This window comes from Canis lupus, chromosome 8, assembly GCF_003254725.2.
Source record: "Canis lupus dingo isolate Sandy chromosome 8, ASM325472v2, whole genome shotgun sequence".
In the NCBI taxonomy this organism is placed as follows: domain Eukaryota; kingdom Metazoa; phylum Chordata; class Mammalia; order Carnivora; family Canidae; genus Canis; species Canis lupus.
The window spans coordinates 71011291-71030509 of NC_064250.1; the positions used below are offsets into that span (position 1 = coordinate 71011291).

Sequence of the window (19219 nt, forward strand, 5' to 3'; positions counted from 1 at the left end):
CTACAACTACAAATATATCTGGGTTTTAAGACAAATGGAGAGGAAAACAAATAGGCATTTTGAGACCAAGTGACAATGAGCACATAAGTTTCAGGCCTTCTGATTCAATGTGCCGAGCAATTTCTAACAGAATCCAAACTAAGGGCTGCTTAAAATCTGCCCCTCATTAATGGAAGAGCATCTAGAGTATCTTGACAGCCAGTTCTCAAAGTAGTGTCTTGAGACCCTTTCGGGGGGTATCAAAGGGTCTTCTTTTTCTAATTACCTGGGTTTTCTTTAAATACTTTATGCAAAACATGGCAGACTGAATGCAGAAATAGGCATACCAACCTACGTGTTTATTAAGCCAGTTATTAAAGAAAAGAACAAAAACACAAAAATGCCACTCCCCTCACTACATAGGGGAGGCAGTCACTTTTCATAGAAAATGCTACTTACGTTAACATGTAACGTAATGCTATTATTCAGGTTATTGCTAAACTGAAGAGAGTATCTTAATATCTAACATGGTAAACATGAGAAGCCGTAACCTACACAAACAAAAGCTCTTTCAGGGTCTCGGGTCTTTAAGAGCATAAAGCCATCCTGAAAGCAGGTCCAGAGCCTCTGGGCTGACCTGAAGGCACACCTGGCTGAGCCTGGTCTTCCCACTGCTCCCACCTGCTATGGACCTGGGGCTCACCTCACTTACGCTGTGCTGTATCGATCGCATCATGACACGTTTACATTTGTTAGGCATGAATACCTTCTCTTTGCTTTAAAAGGTTATTTTTAAAAATCAGGACCCTAGAACATCTCTTAATAATTTCACAAATAGATACTGAGGGCTGAGAAATACAAAATAAATACTTGGCAGGTCAACTTACTTGGTTTCTCATAAAATTTAAGATTTTAAAGTAATTTATAGTATTCAAGCTAAATTCTCCAAGATGTTTTATTAAGATCATACAAAGGGGGATCCCTGGGTGGCGCAGCGGTTTGGCGCCTGCCTTTGGCCCAGGGCGCGATCCTGGAGACCCGGGATCGAATCCCACGTCGGGCTCCCGGTGCATGGAGCCTGCTTCTCCTTCTGCCTATGTCTCTGCCTCTCTCTCTCTCTCTCTCTGTGTGACTATCATAAATAAATAAAAAATTAAAAAAAAAAAAAAAAAAAAAAAAAAAAAAGATCATACAAAGGTCCAGGGCACCTGGGTGGCTCAGGCGGTTAAGTGCCTACCTTCAGCTCAGGTAGGTCATGACCTGAGAGTGCTGGGATGGAGCCCCATATCAGGCTCCCCGCTCAATGGGGAGTCTACTTCTCCTTCTCCCTCTGCCTCCTCCCCCAGCTCATGCATTCTCTCAAATAAATAAACTATTAGGGATCCCTGGGTGGCGCAGCGGTTTGGTGCCTGCCTTTGGCCCAGGGCGCGATCCTGGAGACCCGGGATCGAATCCCCCATCAGGCTCCCGGTGCATGGAGCCTGCTTCTCCCTCTGCCTGTGTCTCTGCCTCTCTCTCTCTCTGTGACTATCATAAATAAATAAAAATTAAAAAAAAAAAAAAAAAGATCTTATAAAAGTCCAAATAGCACAATCCCTGAAACAGCTAAAAAGCTACCTCCTTCCTGAACTTCTCAGACTTGCGGATTTCCTGGCGCATGGAGTCAATCTTCTGCATGGCCACCTCCACTTCCTCCTCTTTGTCCCGGAGCTGCCGAGACACCTTCTGCTTCTGGGAGCGGAGCTCTGCCATGCGCTCATTGAGCTCTGAGAACTCCTGTAGGGCCAACTTTCGTTGCTGGTGGGCATCTTTGAGTTCTCTGGCCTGGGATTTCAATCGCTCTGAAGCTTCAACCAATTGCTGAATAGAAAGAATGACAGATGTTTTATATTTGCTTAACAAAGACATGGGAGGCTGGAAGCTCACTCTTCCCCAGCAAACGCTGGTTACGGACCATGGCCAAGATCCAAAACCTCTCCTCTTTGGAAAAAGCCCTTTGCTCAGCCCCAGCACAGCTATGAGCAGCCTGGAAAAAGCACACCTGAGCTGAGGTGCTAAGCATCAACCTCACTCCAGGGAAGACTCCGCAACCACATGGCAACCGGAAACTCAAGCTCCCCCAGCCAGCTTGGAGGCTTGCTCACAGTGGCAAGTCTGGCTCACCAGTTTCAACACCCCCTTCCCTAATCCATCCATACAATCACAAAGGTGGATGAAGCATGAATGTGGTCATCAATCCAGTTATTTAAATAGCAGTATCAGGAAAGTACATGTTACGTATGAAAAGCCTAAGATTTCCACCAAAATAAGGAATCACACAAAAACGATCATTGAACACCTAACCCCTCACCAGAGAGAGATTTGGAAGTGGTTGTCTCTCTGGCTGCATGGGTGACATGGCCTCACCACCGGCTGTCCTAGGAGCCTCACCTCCCTGCAGCTGATTCCTCAACAACTGGGTGGCACAGTCACTGTGGCACCTGTTGGTCTGGTACTGGAAGTAGCGGATCTGAACAGATTAGCATGGTGGTTCCCACCACGAGGAGGGGATTGCCTCCACCACGCTGTTCTGGGCCAGGCTAGCTAGAGTAATGCGGGGCTTCCTGTCCCACGCTGCGCTTCCAGACAAGGCGCCGTGGTAGGATACCGTGGTGAACTGAACAATCTGGGTTTGAAACCCTGCACATTTTAGAAAACAGATCATAAACTATAGATTTAACGACTTAAGTGTATAAGTGAATATATTTTAGAAAATAGGATCGTGTTGTATGAACACACTGGTATCTAAACATACGGTTTGATGTATTTTACTGAAAATCAAATTTATAAAAGACATTTAAAGGGAACTGCACAAATTTCAACAAATGATCTGTCTTGCAATGCCCTGTCATAAGGAACAGCTCACTTCTGAAAGAAGAGGGGTTTGGGGAGAGGCCACTGCAGGTGGCCTGATGGAGTGGGAAGGGTGAGGACTCTGGCACCAGAGTCAAGCAGGTGACCTTAGCTGGGTTGGTTGCTGTGGACCCTGAGAGAGACCCTCCATGGGGAGCCTCAAGGCCTCCACACCATTATGTCCTTACTTTCACATAGGGGGTATAGCACCCAGGGCAGGGTGGTCAGGAGCCAGGACGAGCACTGCAAAGTGTGTGCTGGCTGTAGCAGGGTACCTCACAGCCAGCCAGGAGGCGGAGTGGCCAGCAGGATCCTTGGGCAATCTTGCCTCTCAGGGGCTGCAGGCAGCACAGGCCAGGACACACACAAACAAGGGTCCTGGAAGAGGCCCTCAGACCTCTGCACAACTTCAACCTCACAACCTCGAAATCATTTAAATCTTTCTCACGTTAAACCACATCCTGAACTACCTTGTGAAAATCCTCCTTCTCCTGTCGCACCACGCGGTACTGCTTTTCCAGGCCTTTCAGCCGATGTGTGGAGTCCTCGTGTTCTTGGCGAAGGGTCACCGTGTCCTCAAGCTGCCGCTCAAGCCTGTTTGAATCTGAGCGATAGGGAAAATAGACCATGTGACTTCCTGAGAGTGAATTATTTAATCATTCCTCATGCTCTCTATCATTTAGCAGCTTTCTCACTTCCTCACACAGGTAACCTGCTGTGTCAAGTGTCATGTGCTCAGCCACCCACATGAGCTGACCATAGGTAGGTGACGGCTCTGCCCCAAGGGCTGGGGGTCCTCCTGTCTCAGTGCAAGCAAGCACGGGGCAGCTGAGGGGCGCAGGAAGCCTCAGTGTGTAACTGACTCACCTGGGCCCTTTTCAGCATCAGGACGGGGTGGGAGGGGGGCGGTTTCTAAGGCAGGAAAAGGAGAGAAAGAATAGGGTGAGACAAGAGTCAACTGCCAGGCTGACACATGTGTCAGGCTAAGACTAAAGAGTGATCGGAGTAGGAAGCTTTGATAATCTAGGAACCACAGAAGATGGATGGAAGGACAGATCCACACCTACAACACTGAGGAAAGTGGGCCAGGTCACCAAGGAAAGCCTTGGGAAGAAGTAAGCTGTGGCAATTCTGTCTCAGGGCTACAAGGAGAGGAATCAAGACAGAGAAATGTAAAATGTTGTGAAGGTTTGTGGATGAGATACTAGAAACAGATTCTAGCTGCAACTATAAAATCCTATTATGTGGGCTAAGCAAGGTGCAGAAATCACCTCAAGTGAACGGACAAAACAGGAGACCTCTAAGTAGGTGCACTGAAGCCAAAGCTTTTTTTTTTTCCCCCTTTTTCACCTTACGAAAAGGACTGAAAATTTTCCCCAAAGGGATGAATGCCCAAGAACAGAGACCAGGCAGTTATCATTAAAACACCTACCTGCTATTTTATTCTTTAGACGCTCGATCTCTTCGTTTAGCTTTTTGATTTCCTTATCCCGGGCCGAGCTGCCCAGGGCGCGGGTGGAGCCGTGCAGGGACTGCACGGTCTGGGTGGACTCTAGGGGAGGGAGACAGGGCGTGAGGGCAGGCCAGCGCCGAGGGCAAGTGGGCCGAGGTCGCGGGAGGCTGGGCGCTGCCCTCACCTTGCAGCTTCCTGCTCAGCTCCAGCTTCTCCTGCTCCAGCCTCCGGATCCGCCTTTCATAAGCTTCCACCTGTAGGCTGTTCTCCAGGTCCCGCTGCACACCCTCGTCTTTGGTTAATGTGCTGGACTGCATTATGCTCTTCAGAGAGCCTCGGTCAGAAAAACAGCTGCAATAAAGCAATAGGGTTTTCTGATCTACTGAGAATTCAGTGAGTTCATCAGCATTTTAAAACTTCCTGGGGCAAAAGACAAGTCTTCCAAACAGGCAAACAAAATACCTGTGAAAAAGACTATTATTTATCGAGCCAGAATTCAGAGTCTCCCTTATGGCTAATTAGTGGATGACAGGGTGATTAACAAGAACGTGCCCTCTAAGGTGGTCAAAGAAAACCCCTCTGCAAAGGAGGGAATGTAATCTCTACGTCACCACTTATGCTCAACCAGAAATGTAACAGGAGATGGTATCCTGTGGGTAGCTGGGTGCGGGGGCCCGGCAGAGGGCCCAGGGGATGGCCCTGGACACTGAGGCCACCAAGGGCTTCCTGCTTCTGCCACTGACTGGCTGAGAATTTCAGGGAATGGGCCCCTCAATCCTCTGGGGCTCATCCTCCCCTGCAGACTGAACAACCTGTCTGGTTCTCTCAACTCCAGCACTGTGCGTGGCACAGCTACTGACCAGTGACCACCAAGTGCATACCACACACACAGTTATGAAAGCCCAAGGTGATTCTCTCACTCAGAGCTTAGTTCTTGAGCAGGTCCACAAATTATTTAGTTCTTGTTTTTAATGTGACAGTGATGCCAGGGAGACTCCTGAGTACTGCTACACTCAGAAGTCCAGCAAAGGCACCCAGCACACACACGTTTATGGAAGGGCCTGGCCACTGATTCTCAAAAGTGGCTCAAGAATGCTGTGCTACGCCAGCACCATGGGTTCTGTTCCAGAAGGAGAGACCTGGGCTTGACCTGTCATACTAGAGCCTTGGTAGGTGGGCCTGGAACCTGAAGGTTTAACAAGTACCTACTGAGCTAGAATGGCCCAGAAAAATCAAGAACCTCTGTAAGCAAGATTAATAGGTCATTATGCCTACTGCATTTTGGACCGCTTCCTGTGGACTACAAAGCATCAACTATCACTTTGGCTCTAGTGCTGCTTAACCCTGGCACCTCACACCAAGGGAGCTCCTATGAGCTCAAGCAGAAACAACCTCCTCCTGAAGGAACTCTCATCAATGCACGTAGGAGCTGCTAGAAGGTACCTGGAGTCAAGTGTGTGGCCCTCCTTCAGGCACTGAGTGATTCCATCTGTTTCATTTTGTCTGCCTTTCCTCCTGGCTCAGGTTCTTTAAAAGCCAGCGACAGCTCGGCAAAGAGGCCCATTCAAGAGAGAGGCTGACAGGTACAAATAGTCACCATGGTCCTCAGGTGCTGGAGCTACACCTGGGGCTTCTGCTCTCGCCTCTTCCATTAAGCCTGGGACTGTGCTCCAGCTCCATGGTGGAAGCTACAGAGCTGTGGCTAAAATCCTTATGAAAGTAGGGCATGAGCAGGGAACAGGGCTGCTAGCTTCGGCCACTGACATTCTCTCAGAATAAATCTTGCCAACACTCATGGTCTGTAAGTCAGAAGTCAGCAAACTACCTCCCATGAGCCAAGGATGGGTTTCATATTTTCACAGCGTTGTTAAAAAAGCAGTAGACTATATAACAGAGATAGGAGAAGAGTCTCCTGTTTGTAGAAGTCGTCGCCTGACCCTGCTACATGTCACTGTGTAGTCATCAGGTGTCCCATTTAAAGGACAAATCTGTCCACAGCTCCCTTGATCATGACCCCCCAACACCGATGCAGGCACACACCCGCACAGGAACATCCCCCCTCCCCAACTCAGACTGCCCATCTAGCCCAAGGGAAGGCTCTGCCTGGGGAATGATAAATCCAGACCTACCTTTCTGTTGTAAATGTAAAACCGATGAACGGCAAATGTAACCCGGAGAAGCCCGTATGAGAACCAGGAGGTAATATATCCTGCATAAGAACACATACAACAAAATGAAATCCGTGTTCAAACAAAAGGAAAGAATGTTACAAATCAGTGAAGTCAGGGGTCAGAACAGAGAATCCTGGAGTACACAGTGTTCCCGCCAGGGAGCGAGCGCAGCACTGGCAGGTTTACAGTTCTTGGGCCTGGCAGTGCCTGCTGCATGCACAATGCAGTTAAGAGAACACACACACTGCTTCAGATGATGATACTGTCACAGGCCCAACTTGCATCACACCTGTGACGCCAAACCTGCTGAAGCCACAGGAGCCACTGCTTGACACGGCCCTGCACAGAGGCGAGCAGACGGGGCAGGAGCACAACCACCTGGAGGCATGGGGGCAGAGGCTGAGGGTTCCCAGGCTCTCGGCAGAGACAGAGGCCAAAGGCAGAAGGTAGAATATCTTAGGTAAATGTATTGTGAACTCTTCTCTTTCAGTTTTAGGATCCTTCATCAAACACGAAGCCAAAGTTATAATTCATCTGGGAAATGTCAGCATGTAAATAGTTTCTTTAGAGTCTAGGAAAACCCCTTCCACAGCGACACTACTTTGTGCGGTCTATGGCTTGGCTCTTATTTGACTAATTCTCTAGGGAGCAATCAAGACCTTTCTTCTACTTGGATGAACCTCAGGTCCTCTACCCGCAAACCAGGTCACAACAACCTTACAGCCTCTGAGCAAAACTCTCTGGAGCTAAAAGTACCAACTGGTACAGCAGAGGCCCCGTTGGACCAGCCAAACACTGGGCAGCCCCAGAACCAGGACCCCACCTGGAGGACCCAAGACATCAGTGGGAGGACTCGGAACCCACACATGGTCACTGCTGCTCCTAAACCCCTGCTGTACAAAGAAACACACATGAGAACAGAACAGAGAGAACACATGACAGCAGGAAGCCTGTGCACTCATGCCTGGGGACTGGGGCCCCAGGGGCTTGCAAGTCCACTATGGGGGCACAGGCCAGGCCCCTCGCAGTCTGGAAGTGGTGACAGGGCTGAGGTGAAGCTTTAAGTGGAGCATTGGTGACACTGCCAAATGCCATGAAACTACAGCACAAGTATGTCTGATGAGGTCTGGAAAGGAGCTGTTCAACTCAGTTTTACTTCAGCTGAGGTCATGTGTACCTCGGAGACATTTCGGGTCTGGTTCCCGACCACCATGATAAAGTGACTATCTCAACAAAGCAAGTCAAGTGCATTGTTTACTTTCCCAGCCCACGTAAAAATCGAGTTCACACTACACTACAATCTATTACGTGTGCAACAGCACCGTCAGAACAAATAAAGTATGTACCTTAATTTAAAAATATTTTACTGCTAAAAACTGCTAACCATCACCTGAGCTTTCAGTAAGTCCTAAGCACCGATCATGGATCACTGTAACAAACACATTAATACTGAAAAAATCTGAAACACGGTGAGAATCACCAACATGGGATGCAGAAGTGAGCAGATGTGGTTAGAAAAACTGCCCACAGATATGCTGGAGGCAAGGTTGCCACAAACCTTCAGTCTGTAAAAAAAAAAAAAAAAAACAAAAAACCAGTATCTGCAAAGCACATTAAAATGAGGTGTGCCTGTAACCCTTATTCTTTAGAAGGGACATTAAGGACCAAGCTGAAGGCTGGAATAAAAGGTGTATTTTCTTGAAAACAATTGCCAGATCTTTTAAAGTTGGAACCAACACAGTCCTAAGACCGATCACACTGGGAACAACACCGTCCACAGAACACTCTCCATATTCAGACCTACGAGGATACAGCACGAGAGACGGTTTACACTTACAATATTTCTCAGCACGTCGTCATCCACATCAAAGTTAGAGGTGTCAGAAGGGCTGCTCACATCAGGAATGTAAGGTGCCTCCAGGTTCCGTATGTTCTCCCAGTTCAGACCTTCAAAGAACGCATGCTTTTTGAAGTCCTCTATGCCATTCTGGCCCAGCCGCCGCTCTCTGCTGCAGATGAGTCTCTGAATGAGGTCTTTGGCTTCTTCAGACACGTCGGTGACGTGGGATGGAAACTGAAATCGCTCCTGGGGGGTGGGAGGTCGGTGGACACGGGATGAAAACTTACTCAGAAAGATGGAAGATTTATAGATGTTACAGGAAACAAGACAGAGGCAACCACTCCAAAGCAACAGTCATTCCTAATTTCACAGTAACTAAATGCAAGCCATAGCCAGTGAACTGAATTCCAGAAAGGCAAATGAGAAAATCCTTAGTTTTGCTGGTTTCATTCATGGCAGACTTGTTGCCACCTTACACATAAATTAGAACGATAGACTGTCACCCATCGAAGTGGCAAAGGACGCAGACTACACACTGCAGTGGAACAGGCTGGCTCAGCTCCTTGAGAGTGCGTATGCCAGTACCCACAGCAATTCCACTCTGAAAATTTTATTCTACAGAAACCGTCACAAAAAGAACACCTGACATGTTCACAACAGCATTATATTCTGACCAAGTAAACCGCAAATTGCCTAAATGCTCATCAAAAAGAAATCTGTTAAAAAGAGACACGGTGCGTGCACGCATATACACTCCACACACACCACACCCACACCCACACACACCCAACACACACACAAACACCCCACACCCAAACACCCGCCCCCCACACGCACACCCAAGAGAATGGTGTGTTTTTGTGTACTGGGTAGACAGAGCACAAAAAGCCAGACAAAACCCCCTGGTTATATGTGATGTGATGCCATCCAACCAAACATTCCCCCCCACACACCATCCTGCCCCACAAACGCCCAGCACAGCAGCAAGCTTGGGTGCCAAGGCCCAGCTCCACCTCTGTGATCTAGAAACAAGGACGGCAGGAGCACCATGTCACAGGGCTGCATGACAATCAAGTAAGTAGGCACAAAGAAAGCACCAGACCAGGCCCCACAGGGAGCTCAAGCTCAGCACCCACAGCAATTTATAGTTCACTGAGGCCCGTTCTGTACTTTGATAGGGTTTATCACTAAGAAGTGGAGGCAGTGATTTCCACCACCTACCCTCTGCACCTTTGTGTTGTCTGACCATTTTATGGGAAGTGTATATTCATTTACAAGTGAAAACATTTATTTCTACTTTGGGAAAAGTATTTTTTACAAACATGGCCTGCTCTGATTTGAGTTAAATGGAAAATCCCCCCACCATTTCAGGGTTAATCTGCTCCCCACTCAAATAGTTAGTGGGGGACAGGGCTGAGGACAGGTCAGTGGAGAGGGCCATCCTTGGGAGGTGTGGAAGGATGCTGAGAGCATGCTGGCAGAGGGAGGAGGCGGTGTGAGGAAGAAACACGTGACCAAGAGAAACAGATGAGAGAAACATGAGGTGGAAGAGCAAATGGTATGAGGAATAGAGGGGAGGCGGTGGGAGCGGGGGGAAGGTCAGAGTGAAAACCGCACAGCTGGAAAGGGAAATGGAACAGGATCTGGGAGGCGGAGGGACGCTGCCACAGAGGGGCGTGTGGCCCAGTCCTGACAACTGAGGAATCCAGAGCCATAGGTGGAACTGCCCAACTGCTCCTCACCCCCTGTTGCCCCAAGGCCATGCAGTCAGCACGGATGCCTGCTTCTCCTGGGCCCTGACCCCACCATGCAGCTCTCCTCCCCTTACACCTGCACCTCCTATGTCGGCAGCCTGTGTGGACTCCACCCCCTAACTCCCTCTGCTCCTGTCTGGTGGTCAGCAGCCCCCTCCAGCCCTATCATCTCTTCCCCGAAGATGCTAACAGCTTCCTAGAGGCCCTCCCACCTCCAGGCCTCGAACCAACAGGACATGGAAATGCGGCGTCTTACTTCATGGTTCATGATCTTTCCATAGGTCTCCACAAGCGACTCTGCGTAGAACGGCGTTTCTCCGTACAGCATCTCATACATGCAGACGCCCAGAGACCACCAGTCACACTCGGGGCCATACTTGCCCATGCCGTCCTCCATCGCCTGTAGAATCTCTGGCGAGATGTAGTCAGGAGTGCCCACGGCCACGGAGGATTGAACCTTAGGGGAGAGGGCAGTGTTGGAGGGAAACCCTGGGGGTAGCGCTAATGCCAAATTCCTAACTACTTTCTCTAAAATCGGAACAAATAAGGAAATAATCACGAAATAAAACTGATACATGATCACAATTAAAAAACCTAGTCAAAATTTAATGCAAATAATTGTTCTCCTGTAGCACCAAACATTGGGCAGTTTCCAGAACACATGAGAATTGTCTCGCATGCCTGGTCTCTCCACGCCCAAATGCCCACCTCAGCCCCCTAATGGCACTGCAATCCCCAAAGGGTGGCATTTCCCACATGCTCTGTCATTATTGCCCAAAGTGTGGTCCAGGGGCCACGTGGTGTTCAGACCGGTCCTTCTCAACCTACGTGTGCACATAGGCCACTGGGGCTCTCATTAAACAAATTCTAGCTCCCAGGGATGCTAATAAGGCTGCTCACTCAGAGCCTACCCTTAATCTCCCAGATGGGAACATTTGGAAGTAGGTCCAGGCACTAGCTGGGTGCTGAGGAATTCCCCAGATGGGGAACCAGAAGGCTAAGACTCCCCCCAAAGGGAAAGAATAGTCCCTCAGCTACTGATGTTAGCAGGAACAGGCCTCAACACAGTGACATGTCTACAGAAAGCTATGGCCAGAGAGGGCAGCGATCACCACAGAGAAACCAAGAGGGAGTAGGTCATCTGAAAAATCAGACTGGTCTTGAAGCACATGGAGAACAGAGTCCAAAAGACTGAGGGTCTGTCCCATGAAGGCCAGACTCTCCCTTGGGTCGTGACAGAGGACAGGGCCATGCGGCATAAGCAGCACCCCAAGTCAGGCTGAGTCACATGACCAAAGTCACTTCTCTGCAGCTCGGCTGTAGGATTTTGTAGTGGGCAGTGGGCAGATTGGAACATGAGGTGGTAACACAGGAGGAGTTTCCTCACGTGCAAGTGAGAAAGGTAACCAACATTCTAGAGCTCAGTCCAAGGCCACTGGTCTTGTCATCAAAGACTGGATTTGAGGATAGCACCAATATATCAACTCATCAATAGGTGGATAAATAGGGCAGCCCGGGTGGCTCAGCAGTTTAGCTCTACCTTCAGCCTAGGGTGTGATCCTGGAGACCCAGGATCAAGTCCCACATTGGGCTCCACATCGGGCTCCCTGCATGGAGCCTGCTTCTCTCTCTGCCTGTGTCTCTGTCTCTGTCTCTCTCCCTCTCTCTCTCTCTCTCTCTCTCTCTCATGAATAAATAAAATCTTAAAAAAAAAAATAGATGGAGAAATAAGAGACCAGCTTGGTGGAAAGAGAGTAAAGCCTTGCATCAAGGACCTCTGCTTCTAGATCTAACACACCCACGGAGAGAAAACCCTGACAAGAAGTTACTTGCCTGCAGACAGAAATGGGGGGGTGAGGGGGCAGTCACAGTGAACCTGACCAGCCTGCACCGGAGTTTTGAGCAGTGATGTGATTTTAGCTGCCTAGCCATGCAAGGAACCCTGACAGCCCCCTAGCTGAAAAGGTATATACATTACTTTTATAAACACAGAAAGCAAAAAAGATGTTTTAGACTTAAGTAGAACATTTCAACTCTCTCTTAAATCGATTTATCTTTTTTTTTTTTTTAAAGATTTATTTATTTATTTATGATAGAGAGAGAAAGAGAGAGAGAGAGGCAGAGACACAGGAGGAGGGAGAAGCAGGCTCCATGCCGGGAGCCCGACGTGGGATTCGATCCCGGGTCTCCAGGATCGTGCCCTGGGCCAAAGGCAGGCGCTAAACCGCTGAGCCACCCAGGGATCCCTCGATTTATCTTTTTAAATTCACATTCAAACCTTGGTTTCTTAACTGGATCTCAAGGTGAAATTTTAAGTCCTTTCTAATTACAAGCAATACCCCAAATCAAACAGAAAATCTCCAACAAAATACCTACAGTTCCATCGTCATTCATCTTCAAACATGATCCAAAGTCAGCCAGACGGATATGACCATTCACGTCCAAAAGGACATTGTCAGGCTTGATGTCTCTGTTAGTAAAATAAAAAAATCAATTAACCATTTCCACGCTACACATTAGGGAGGTCAAAGCCCTTAACTAGCAGTATACCAGCTGAGCAAATGCAATGTCATTTCAGGATAGCCATGACAATCTCAGGAAAATGTCTCCCCGTAATGCTTTGCTTGGGTATGAATGGTGGTCAGCACCACTACCACTCACTCCTAGCATGAGCTAATTCCCAATCGGGTGACACACCACTCTTGTTCCCACCACATTGCTGACAAGGTTTCCTGAGTGTCTCCTTTGTGCCAGGGGCTACACTCGACCCCAGGCCTACGACAGTAACCAGCACGCCAAACTGAAATAAACAGAAACAGGAGAGAAAAAAAAAAACAAAACAAACCCTCAATGAGTCAGGAAAATACAAACTAACAACAGAACCAGACAAAAACAGGAAGAAACAAAGAGTTGACTTAACTCTGGAAGAAACAGAAAAAAAAATCAAAATCTTACCAGATATCATGACTAAATTATAAGGTGCCCAAAGGAAAACAAGTTCAAATAAAGATGTGATGAAAGGCATTAAAGAAAGAGAGGGAAAGATCTAGAAGAATAAAAGGGAGACAAAGCAGTGTAAAGAGTCAGATGGAGGGCAGTTGGAGTGAAGTGGAAGACAGGCTAAGAAGACCCAAAATATAATTAACCGGAGTTCCCAAAGAAATTGAAACAATAAAACATAACTAATACTTGGAACTACAATCTGAGAGAACTTCACAGAAGTAAAAAAAAGGGCCTGTATTTACAGACTGATGGGCCCATCACATGAAAAATTTCCCAATGTCCTATTTTTTTTTGGAACCAGACAGGTTGATACAGAAGGCCACATGGATCAGTTACTGCATAAGGACAACCAGGAAAACCCTAAGCAGAAAGCAGGGGTCTGATGGGGCAACTAGGCCTCCACGGGCTCAGCATCCATGATTAAAGCAGCATGGCTCTGGTGCAGACAGACAACAGGACAGAACAGAATGTCCAAAACCAGACCAACTGTACAAGGAGTGAGTACACGATGAGGATGTTCTCAATCCACTGGGGCAGAGAGACACATGAATAAGTAAGCAGCTCTTGGGAGCACAGGAAGGCCTCTTCAGGACCGAATCAGAGCCCTTCCTCAGGAGGTGCTGCAGAACTGCCCCAACCACCTGCTCCCCACCCTGGCTCTCCATCTTGGTCAGGTTTCCTCTGCGCTATCCTGCATCTCTTCCACGCAGCTCCTTGTTCTAGTTTTTCCTCTGCCAAGACCGTTTTTGTTCTCTGAATATTCCTTTTCATAAAACCACAGCACTCTTCTTTCATTCGGAAGCCATGCTGTCTGTTCTCTCCAACGACCTGCCTTTCTACATCTGTGACTCTTCGTTCCTGCCTTTGCTGGGATCCAGGGCTGACCTCTCAGGAAGCCTGGGTGCCAAGCTCCCTGCTCCTGGTTGCCCACTGCTTCCCCTGCCACAAAGCTGGGCCGCAGCTGTTCTGCTGCAGCAGAAGCCCAGCCAGGGGGGTGGGGGGTGGGGTGCACAGCCTGAGGTCACCACAGCCCATGTGCAAGCACAGAAGAGGGCCCAGGGCTATGGCACAGGGCCCGGATCATGTCTGTTAAATGCAGCAGAGCTGGGACGCCTGGGTGGCTCAGTGGTTGAGTGTCTGCCTTCGGCTCAGGGCGTGATCCCGGAGTCCCAGGATCGAGTCCCACATCGGGTTCCCTGCAGGGAGCCTGCTTCTCCCTCTGCCTATGTCTCTGCCTTTCTGTGTCTCTCATGAATAAAAAAATAAATAAAATTCTTTAAAAATATAAATAAATGCAGCCGTGCTATCACTCGTGTGGACAGAGCCCACTTATTTCTGGCCCTACCAAAAGCAGTTCCAACCCCCTTACACCATGTCCACGCCTGGGGTGGGGTGGGACTGACTTTCTACACAACCTGACTTTGAACTTTCTACCAAAAATGCAAAGCCTTCTGGTTTCAGCCTGGGTCATTCAAGCGCTAAGTCTGAATTCTGAGTATTGGATGGGGGGGGTGCTAGCTACGTATTTAATTCTCCTACTATGCCTGGAGGCCAAACAACAGAGTGAAGCTTCTACATAGCCAATTAAGAAAATAAAGAGAAAGCTTTCTAATTAGGGAAAACAGGGAAAGAATAAACTGTTAATAAGTTGGTCAGATTAATTTCCCTGGAGATCAGTGACAAATGCAAAGACATTTATCTCTGGTAGGAGTTGGGCACAGTCTGTCAGAAAGGTAGAACATAAAATCACAGGTTGAAAACAACTACAATGATCGGTTTAGCAGGCACAACGATACTCAGGGATCCATGGAAAAAAAGAGAAAATCCCTTGTCCCAAACCCCATCGCCCTAAAAAAAGCAACAGTGATTTGGGGGCAGCTCCCTCTGCTTACTCTGTGACACATGGGACCTGCAGCTTGATGCCTGGGGAGGACTTGTGGCTGAAGGCAAGCTGTCCCACACCCCTGCACCTTGGCTTCCCTGCCGAACAGTGAGGTAACACTCATGGCAAGACTGGAAGGGCTGTTCTCCTCAAACTGGGTCCATGGCTACTACTCCTGGAGCAGGAGCTGCGTCTGCTGAGGAAAATCTCCTGACAGGGGCAGAGGCCGGGCCCCAGGCAGGACAGCAGCCGAGCATGCTGCAACGCCACAGGAGTATGGTGGCCTGAGCCTCCCAAAGAGGGAGAGTCACACCCTCCCAGTCCTGAGAGAAGGTGATTTCCAATCTAAAATTCCATACCAGCGCATCCATCAGTCACACATGTGGATGGGATTAAGACACCAATCTCAAAAAAATGATCTCAGGAGCCTCCTTTTCCAGAAACTACAGAGAATATCTGCTACTGAATCGAAAGAATGAACCAAGAAAGGAAGATGTGTGACTCAAAACAAGGGATCTGACCCCAGGGAGATGGGAAGGGAACCTGCCCAGGGGCAAGAGCTCTCAGAATGAGGGCAGAGCACTAGACTCAGGAGCACCCAGGGCCGAAGGGAACAGGAAAAAAGGCAGAGGCAGCTCCAAGAAAAATAGGACTGGGGCTACCTGCTATGTCTGTGTATGCACAGCTTTATAATTTGGTCACGGTGTTTGGAGATCATTAGCTGGCTGCCACTGAAAAGTATGCTTATGAAAAACCAGGTCTGGGGATCCCTAGGTGGCTCAGCGGTTTGGCACCTGCCTTTGGCCTAGGGCGTGATCCTGGAGTCCCAGGATGGAGTCCCACGTCGGGCTCCCTGCATGGAGCCTGCTTCAACCTCTGCCTATGTCTCTGTCTCTCTCTCTGTCTCTCATGAATAAATAAATAAAATCTTAAAGAAAAAACAAACAAACTGGGCTGCTATTAACGCTGGAAGAGATAGTTTATGCAGGTGTAAATACTGTAACTGCAAGGCTCATCTGTAATATTTACACAGGCACTGTAACATGAACAGCAAACGCCAATTTAACCAAAAGTTACCGATTATGGACTGGGATGACATGGGAGGAGAGGAAGGAGAGCGTGTGTGGGAGAGAGGGCTGGGAGAGAGACTGCTGTAAAGAGGAAATCCCCATTTTAATAGATGTGATCTAATCTCCCTCCTCTGCAAAAAAGAACAGCAAGAGAGACCTGTTATTTAGAAATATAAGGTCAATACCAGAAGGAACAGTTTAAAAAGTTGACAAGCTACTGGTGGCCAGTGGAATCCGGGCAAAAGGCAGGAGACTTGTGTACAACTATCTGACTTTGCTAAAAATGAAACAAAACAACAACCCCCTGCCAGACTGATTTCGTGGCCTTAAACAACAGGAAGAGGCAGACGCAGCACCCTCACAGGGGAGCAAGAGACCCAGACCACAGGAGGCACCCAGCCACACTGACCCCTCCCTGAGAGCCAGTCACATTCGTGTGCAGGCTCCCATGGTGTGAGCCCACCTCCTCTGCTTCATTTTCCTCTGTGTTTTGTTGGGGGGCCATGGAATAGGGAAGGCGTTCTGAGAAAGCAGAAATAGGGAATCATGAGCTAGAGGGTGGGTGGGCATCCCAGGGAGAAGGAACAGCAAGGGAGAGGGTCAGCCAATGTCAGGTAAATAGCAAAGGTGGCTTCAGGTGGCTGACACTCGAGCATCATAATTGTCACAGTAAGGCCAAGATCTCCTGGTGCCAGGCACTGGGGCAGCTCAAAGTGAGGACCTGCTAACTGCACAATCTCTCTGGGTGGCCTGCAACCTGGGGTCTGTGACACAGAAAACTCTGAAAGGGTGTTTTAACACATTAAATGCAGTTTCTGTAAAATGTTAGAGGTGATTACCTGTGTACGTAGTGAAGCTGATGGATGGAATCAATGGCCAACACCATTTCACCAATGTAGAATCTTGCCATATCTTCTGGAAGCTTGTCTTCAAATTTACTGAGCAGGGTCAGTAAATCACCACCCACGTAGTAATCCATGACTAAGTACTACAAATTGGGAAGAGATGGGAGAAAACAGAGTATTTAGTCAGCACTAAGCCTGAAAACTAAAGGCCAAACTTCCACCATGGAAGTTTCTGGCTCTTTACGTCTAATCCATGGCTTGCTCCTATGTCATCCGAGATTTCCCTTTGATGTATCATAATACTGCTGTACTTTCAAGTTAGGCATTTGGCAGAGAACAAATTTCAATAGATGGTATGTTTAATCAATGGAAAAAGTGACCAAACGGTCTGGTGCTGGAGAAGGCACAATAAAAACTAGAGACTGAGGGATGCCTGGGTAACTCAGTGGTTAAGCCATCTGCCTTTGGCTCAGGGCGTGATCCTGGGGTCCTGGGATGGAGTCCTGCATCGGGCCCCCACTGGGGGCCTGCTTCTCCCTCTGCTTATGTCTCTGTCTCTCTCTGTGTGTCTCTCATAAAGAAATAAATAAAATCTTTAAAAAAAAAAAAAAGCTAGAGACCCAAAGAAGAGACACGTTTAGTGATCTATCAAGTTCTACTGGGTTTAAAATAATTCTCCAGGCCCTTACATCACAGGAAGAAGACACCAGACCAGAGGAGGAAGGTGAGTTATCTAAAACCACATGAAACTAGCAGCTCTTATTAGAAAGGCAATCCCATGAACAAGCTGAAAGGGTGCTATTTTTGAGTACATTCCCACGAAAAATCAGAACATCTACTGCTTATGTAGCAATTAAAGTACAAAAGAAAAAGGCCCAGGTGCCAGGTGTCCCTCCGTTGGGAGCCAGCTCGTCCCAGGGCTGGAGGTACAGGGTGGCCTTCTGTCAGAGGACAGCCTCTTGGTGTAGCACCCTGAATGCTCTGATGCCTGATGGGAGTGTCTAGGTCAGGGAGGTCCAGGATGGGTAAGGCCATCACAGCTAGAGTCAGGGTGGCAGCTGCCCCACACACTGCTGGGGCTACCAAGTCCCTGGGACTGCTGGAGAAGCAGGCAGGCCTAACCTCAGAGGAATCATTTCCCTGAAGCCACTTTCCTTCGAGGAGAGAGATGCTCTGGTCTGAGTAGTTAACTAACCAACAGAGGGGAAATACTACTTCCTTGTTTATTGACCCAGAGAAACAATCACTTCATATTTACTAAGAACCTACCAAAAATACAAGCTTCCACTCAGTGAGCAACTACTATGTTCTGTGCTTTCAGGCTCTGATTTACGCCTGTAATCTCTGTGAATGTCCACTGCAGTCCTGCACAATCCCATTTTACAGGTGAAGTGAGGCCTGAGGATACACCCAAAGTCACCCAGCCAGCAAGTGACACAGCTAGGATCTGAACACAGGCAAGTGGATCTTTAGACCCACAATGCTAAAGACAGCCCTCAGTGCCTCATAAGAGAGGAGAGTAGGCACCATGCTGTTGGGCTCATCTGACAGAGGAGCCTTCACTCTAGGCCCTGCTCTCAAAAGCACTTGTACTGACAACCCTCCCATCCCGCCTCACAAACAGCTCTCAGGACTCACCCCCCGCCCGATCTCACAGCACTGTAGCACTGTTGCCTACCTGTCCAAGGGTAGGAGTTCTGTGTAATTACATCCCCCCTCACTCACACCTGCAACAGCTCCTGTTTCACGGAAGACCCTGGATAGCACTCACAGAGCTAGTGCTTTCCCCTGTTCACTCACTCATTTGCTCATTCACTCTCAGCCATGAGCCCTCTAAGGCAAGGGGTGCTCCTCCACAGAGCTGACATCAAGGGGATAAACAGAGACTATAAGTAAGCATGCGTATAGTCACAATAATTTCAGAGACCACTAACCACAGAAGAAGCAAGGAGTGGGGGTGAGGCCAGGCCCCACTCTAAGGGCTAGGAAGCTGCAATCTGATTTACTTTACAAGTCTTCACTGATTGCCCAGGAAGAGGAGACTAGAGAATGAAGGCCAAGAGCAGAAGAGGGGCTGGGAGGCCTGGGGGTCCAGGCAGGAGGTGAGGCTGACAGGCACTGTGGAGGGCAGAGAGGATGGAGTAGATATCATAGATACATGGAGGCAAAGACCAGAGCACCTGCTGACAGACACGCACGGGGTGAGGGGAGACTAGGTGAATGAACAGCCAAACTCTGCAGCCTCTAAAGAAAGCAGGAGGAATAAGTCAAGCACCACCTCTAGCTGAATCTCAACGGTTTCCAGGTCTACCTAGAAATCTAAAAAGAAA

General features: G+C 48.5%; 1 protein-coding gene across 3 annotated transcripts in view; it reads right to left on the reverse strand.

Annotated features, from left to right (window-relative positions):
- CDC42BPB (CDC42 binding protein kinase beta) overlaps positions 1–19219 on the reverse strand; it is a 106180-nt gene that overhangs the window by 31850 nt on the left and 55111 nt on the right. For 2 of the 3 annotated variants that reach the window (XR_004817822.2, XM_025443952.3), the window contains exons 5-14: positions 16884–17032; positions 12466–12559; positions 10346–10546; positions 8333–8581; positions 6454–6533; positions 4509–4675; positions 4304–4423; positions 3739–3783; positions 3342–3475; positions 1597–1839 (exon numbers count right to left, since the gene is read on the reverse strand). Coding sequence is in view for 2 of the 3 variants with exons in the window: in XM_025443952.3 (XP_025299737.3) it covers positions 1597–1839; positions 3342–3475; positions 3739–3783; positions 4304–4423; positions 4509–4675; positions 6454–6533; positions 8333–8581; positions 10346–10546; positions 12466–12559; positions 16884–17032 (1482 nt within the window). In the remaining variant the exon portion in view is untranslated. The remainder of the gene's footprint in view (positions 1–1596; positions 1840–3341; positions 3476–3738; positions 3784–4303; positions 4424–4508; positions 4676–6453; positions 6534–8332; positions 8582–10345; positions 10547–12465; positions 12560–16883; positions 17033–19219) is intronic. The other variant, XM_025443953.3, reaches the window with a different exon arrangement.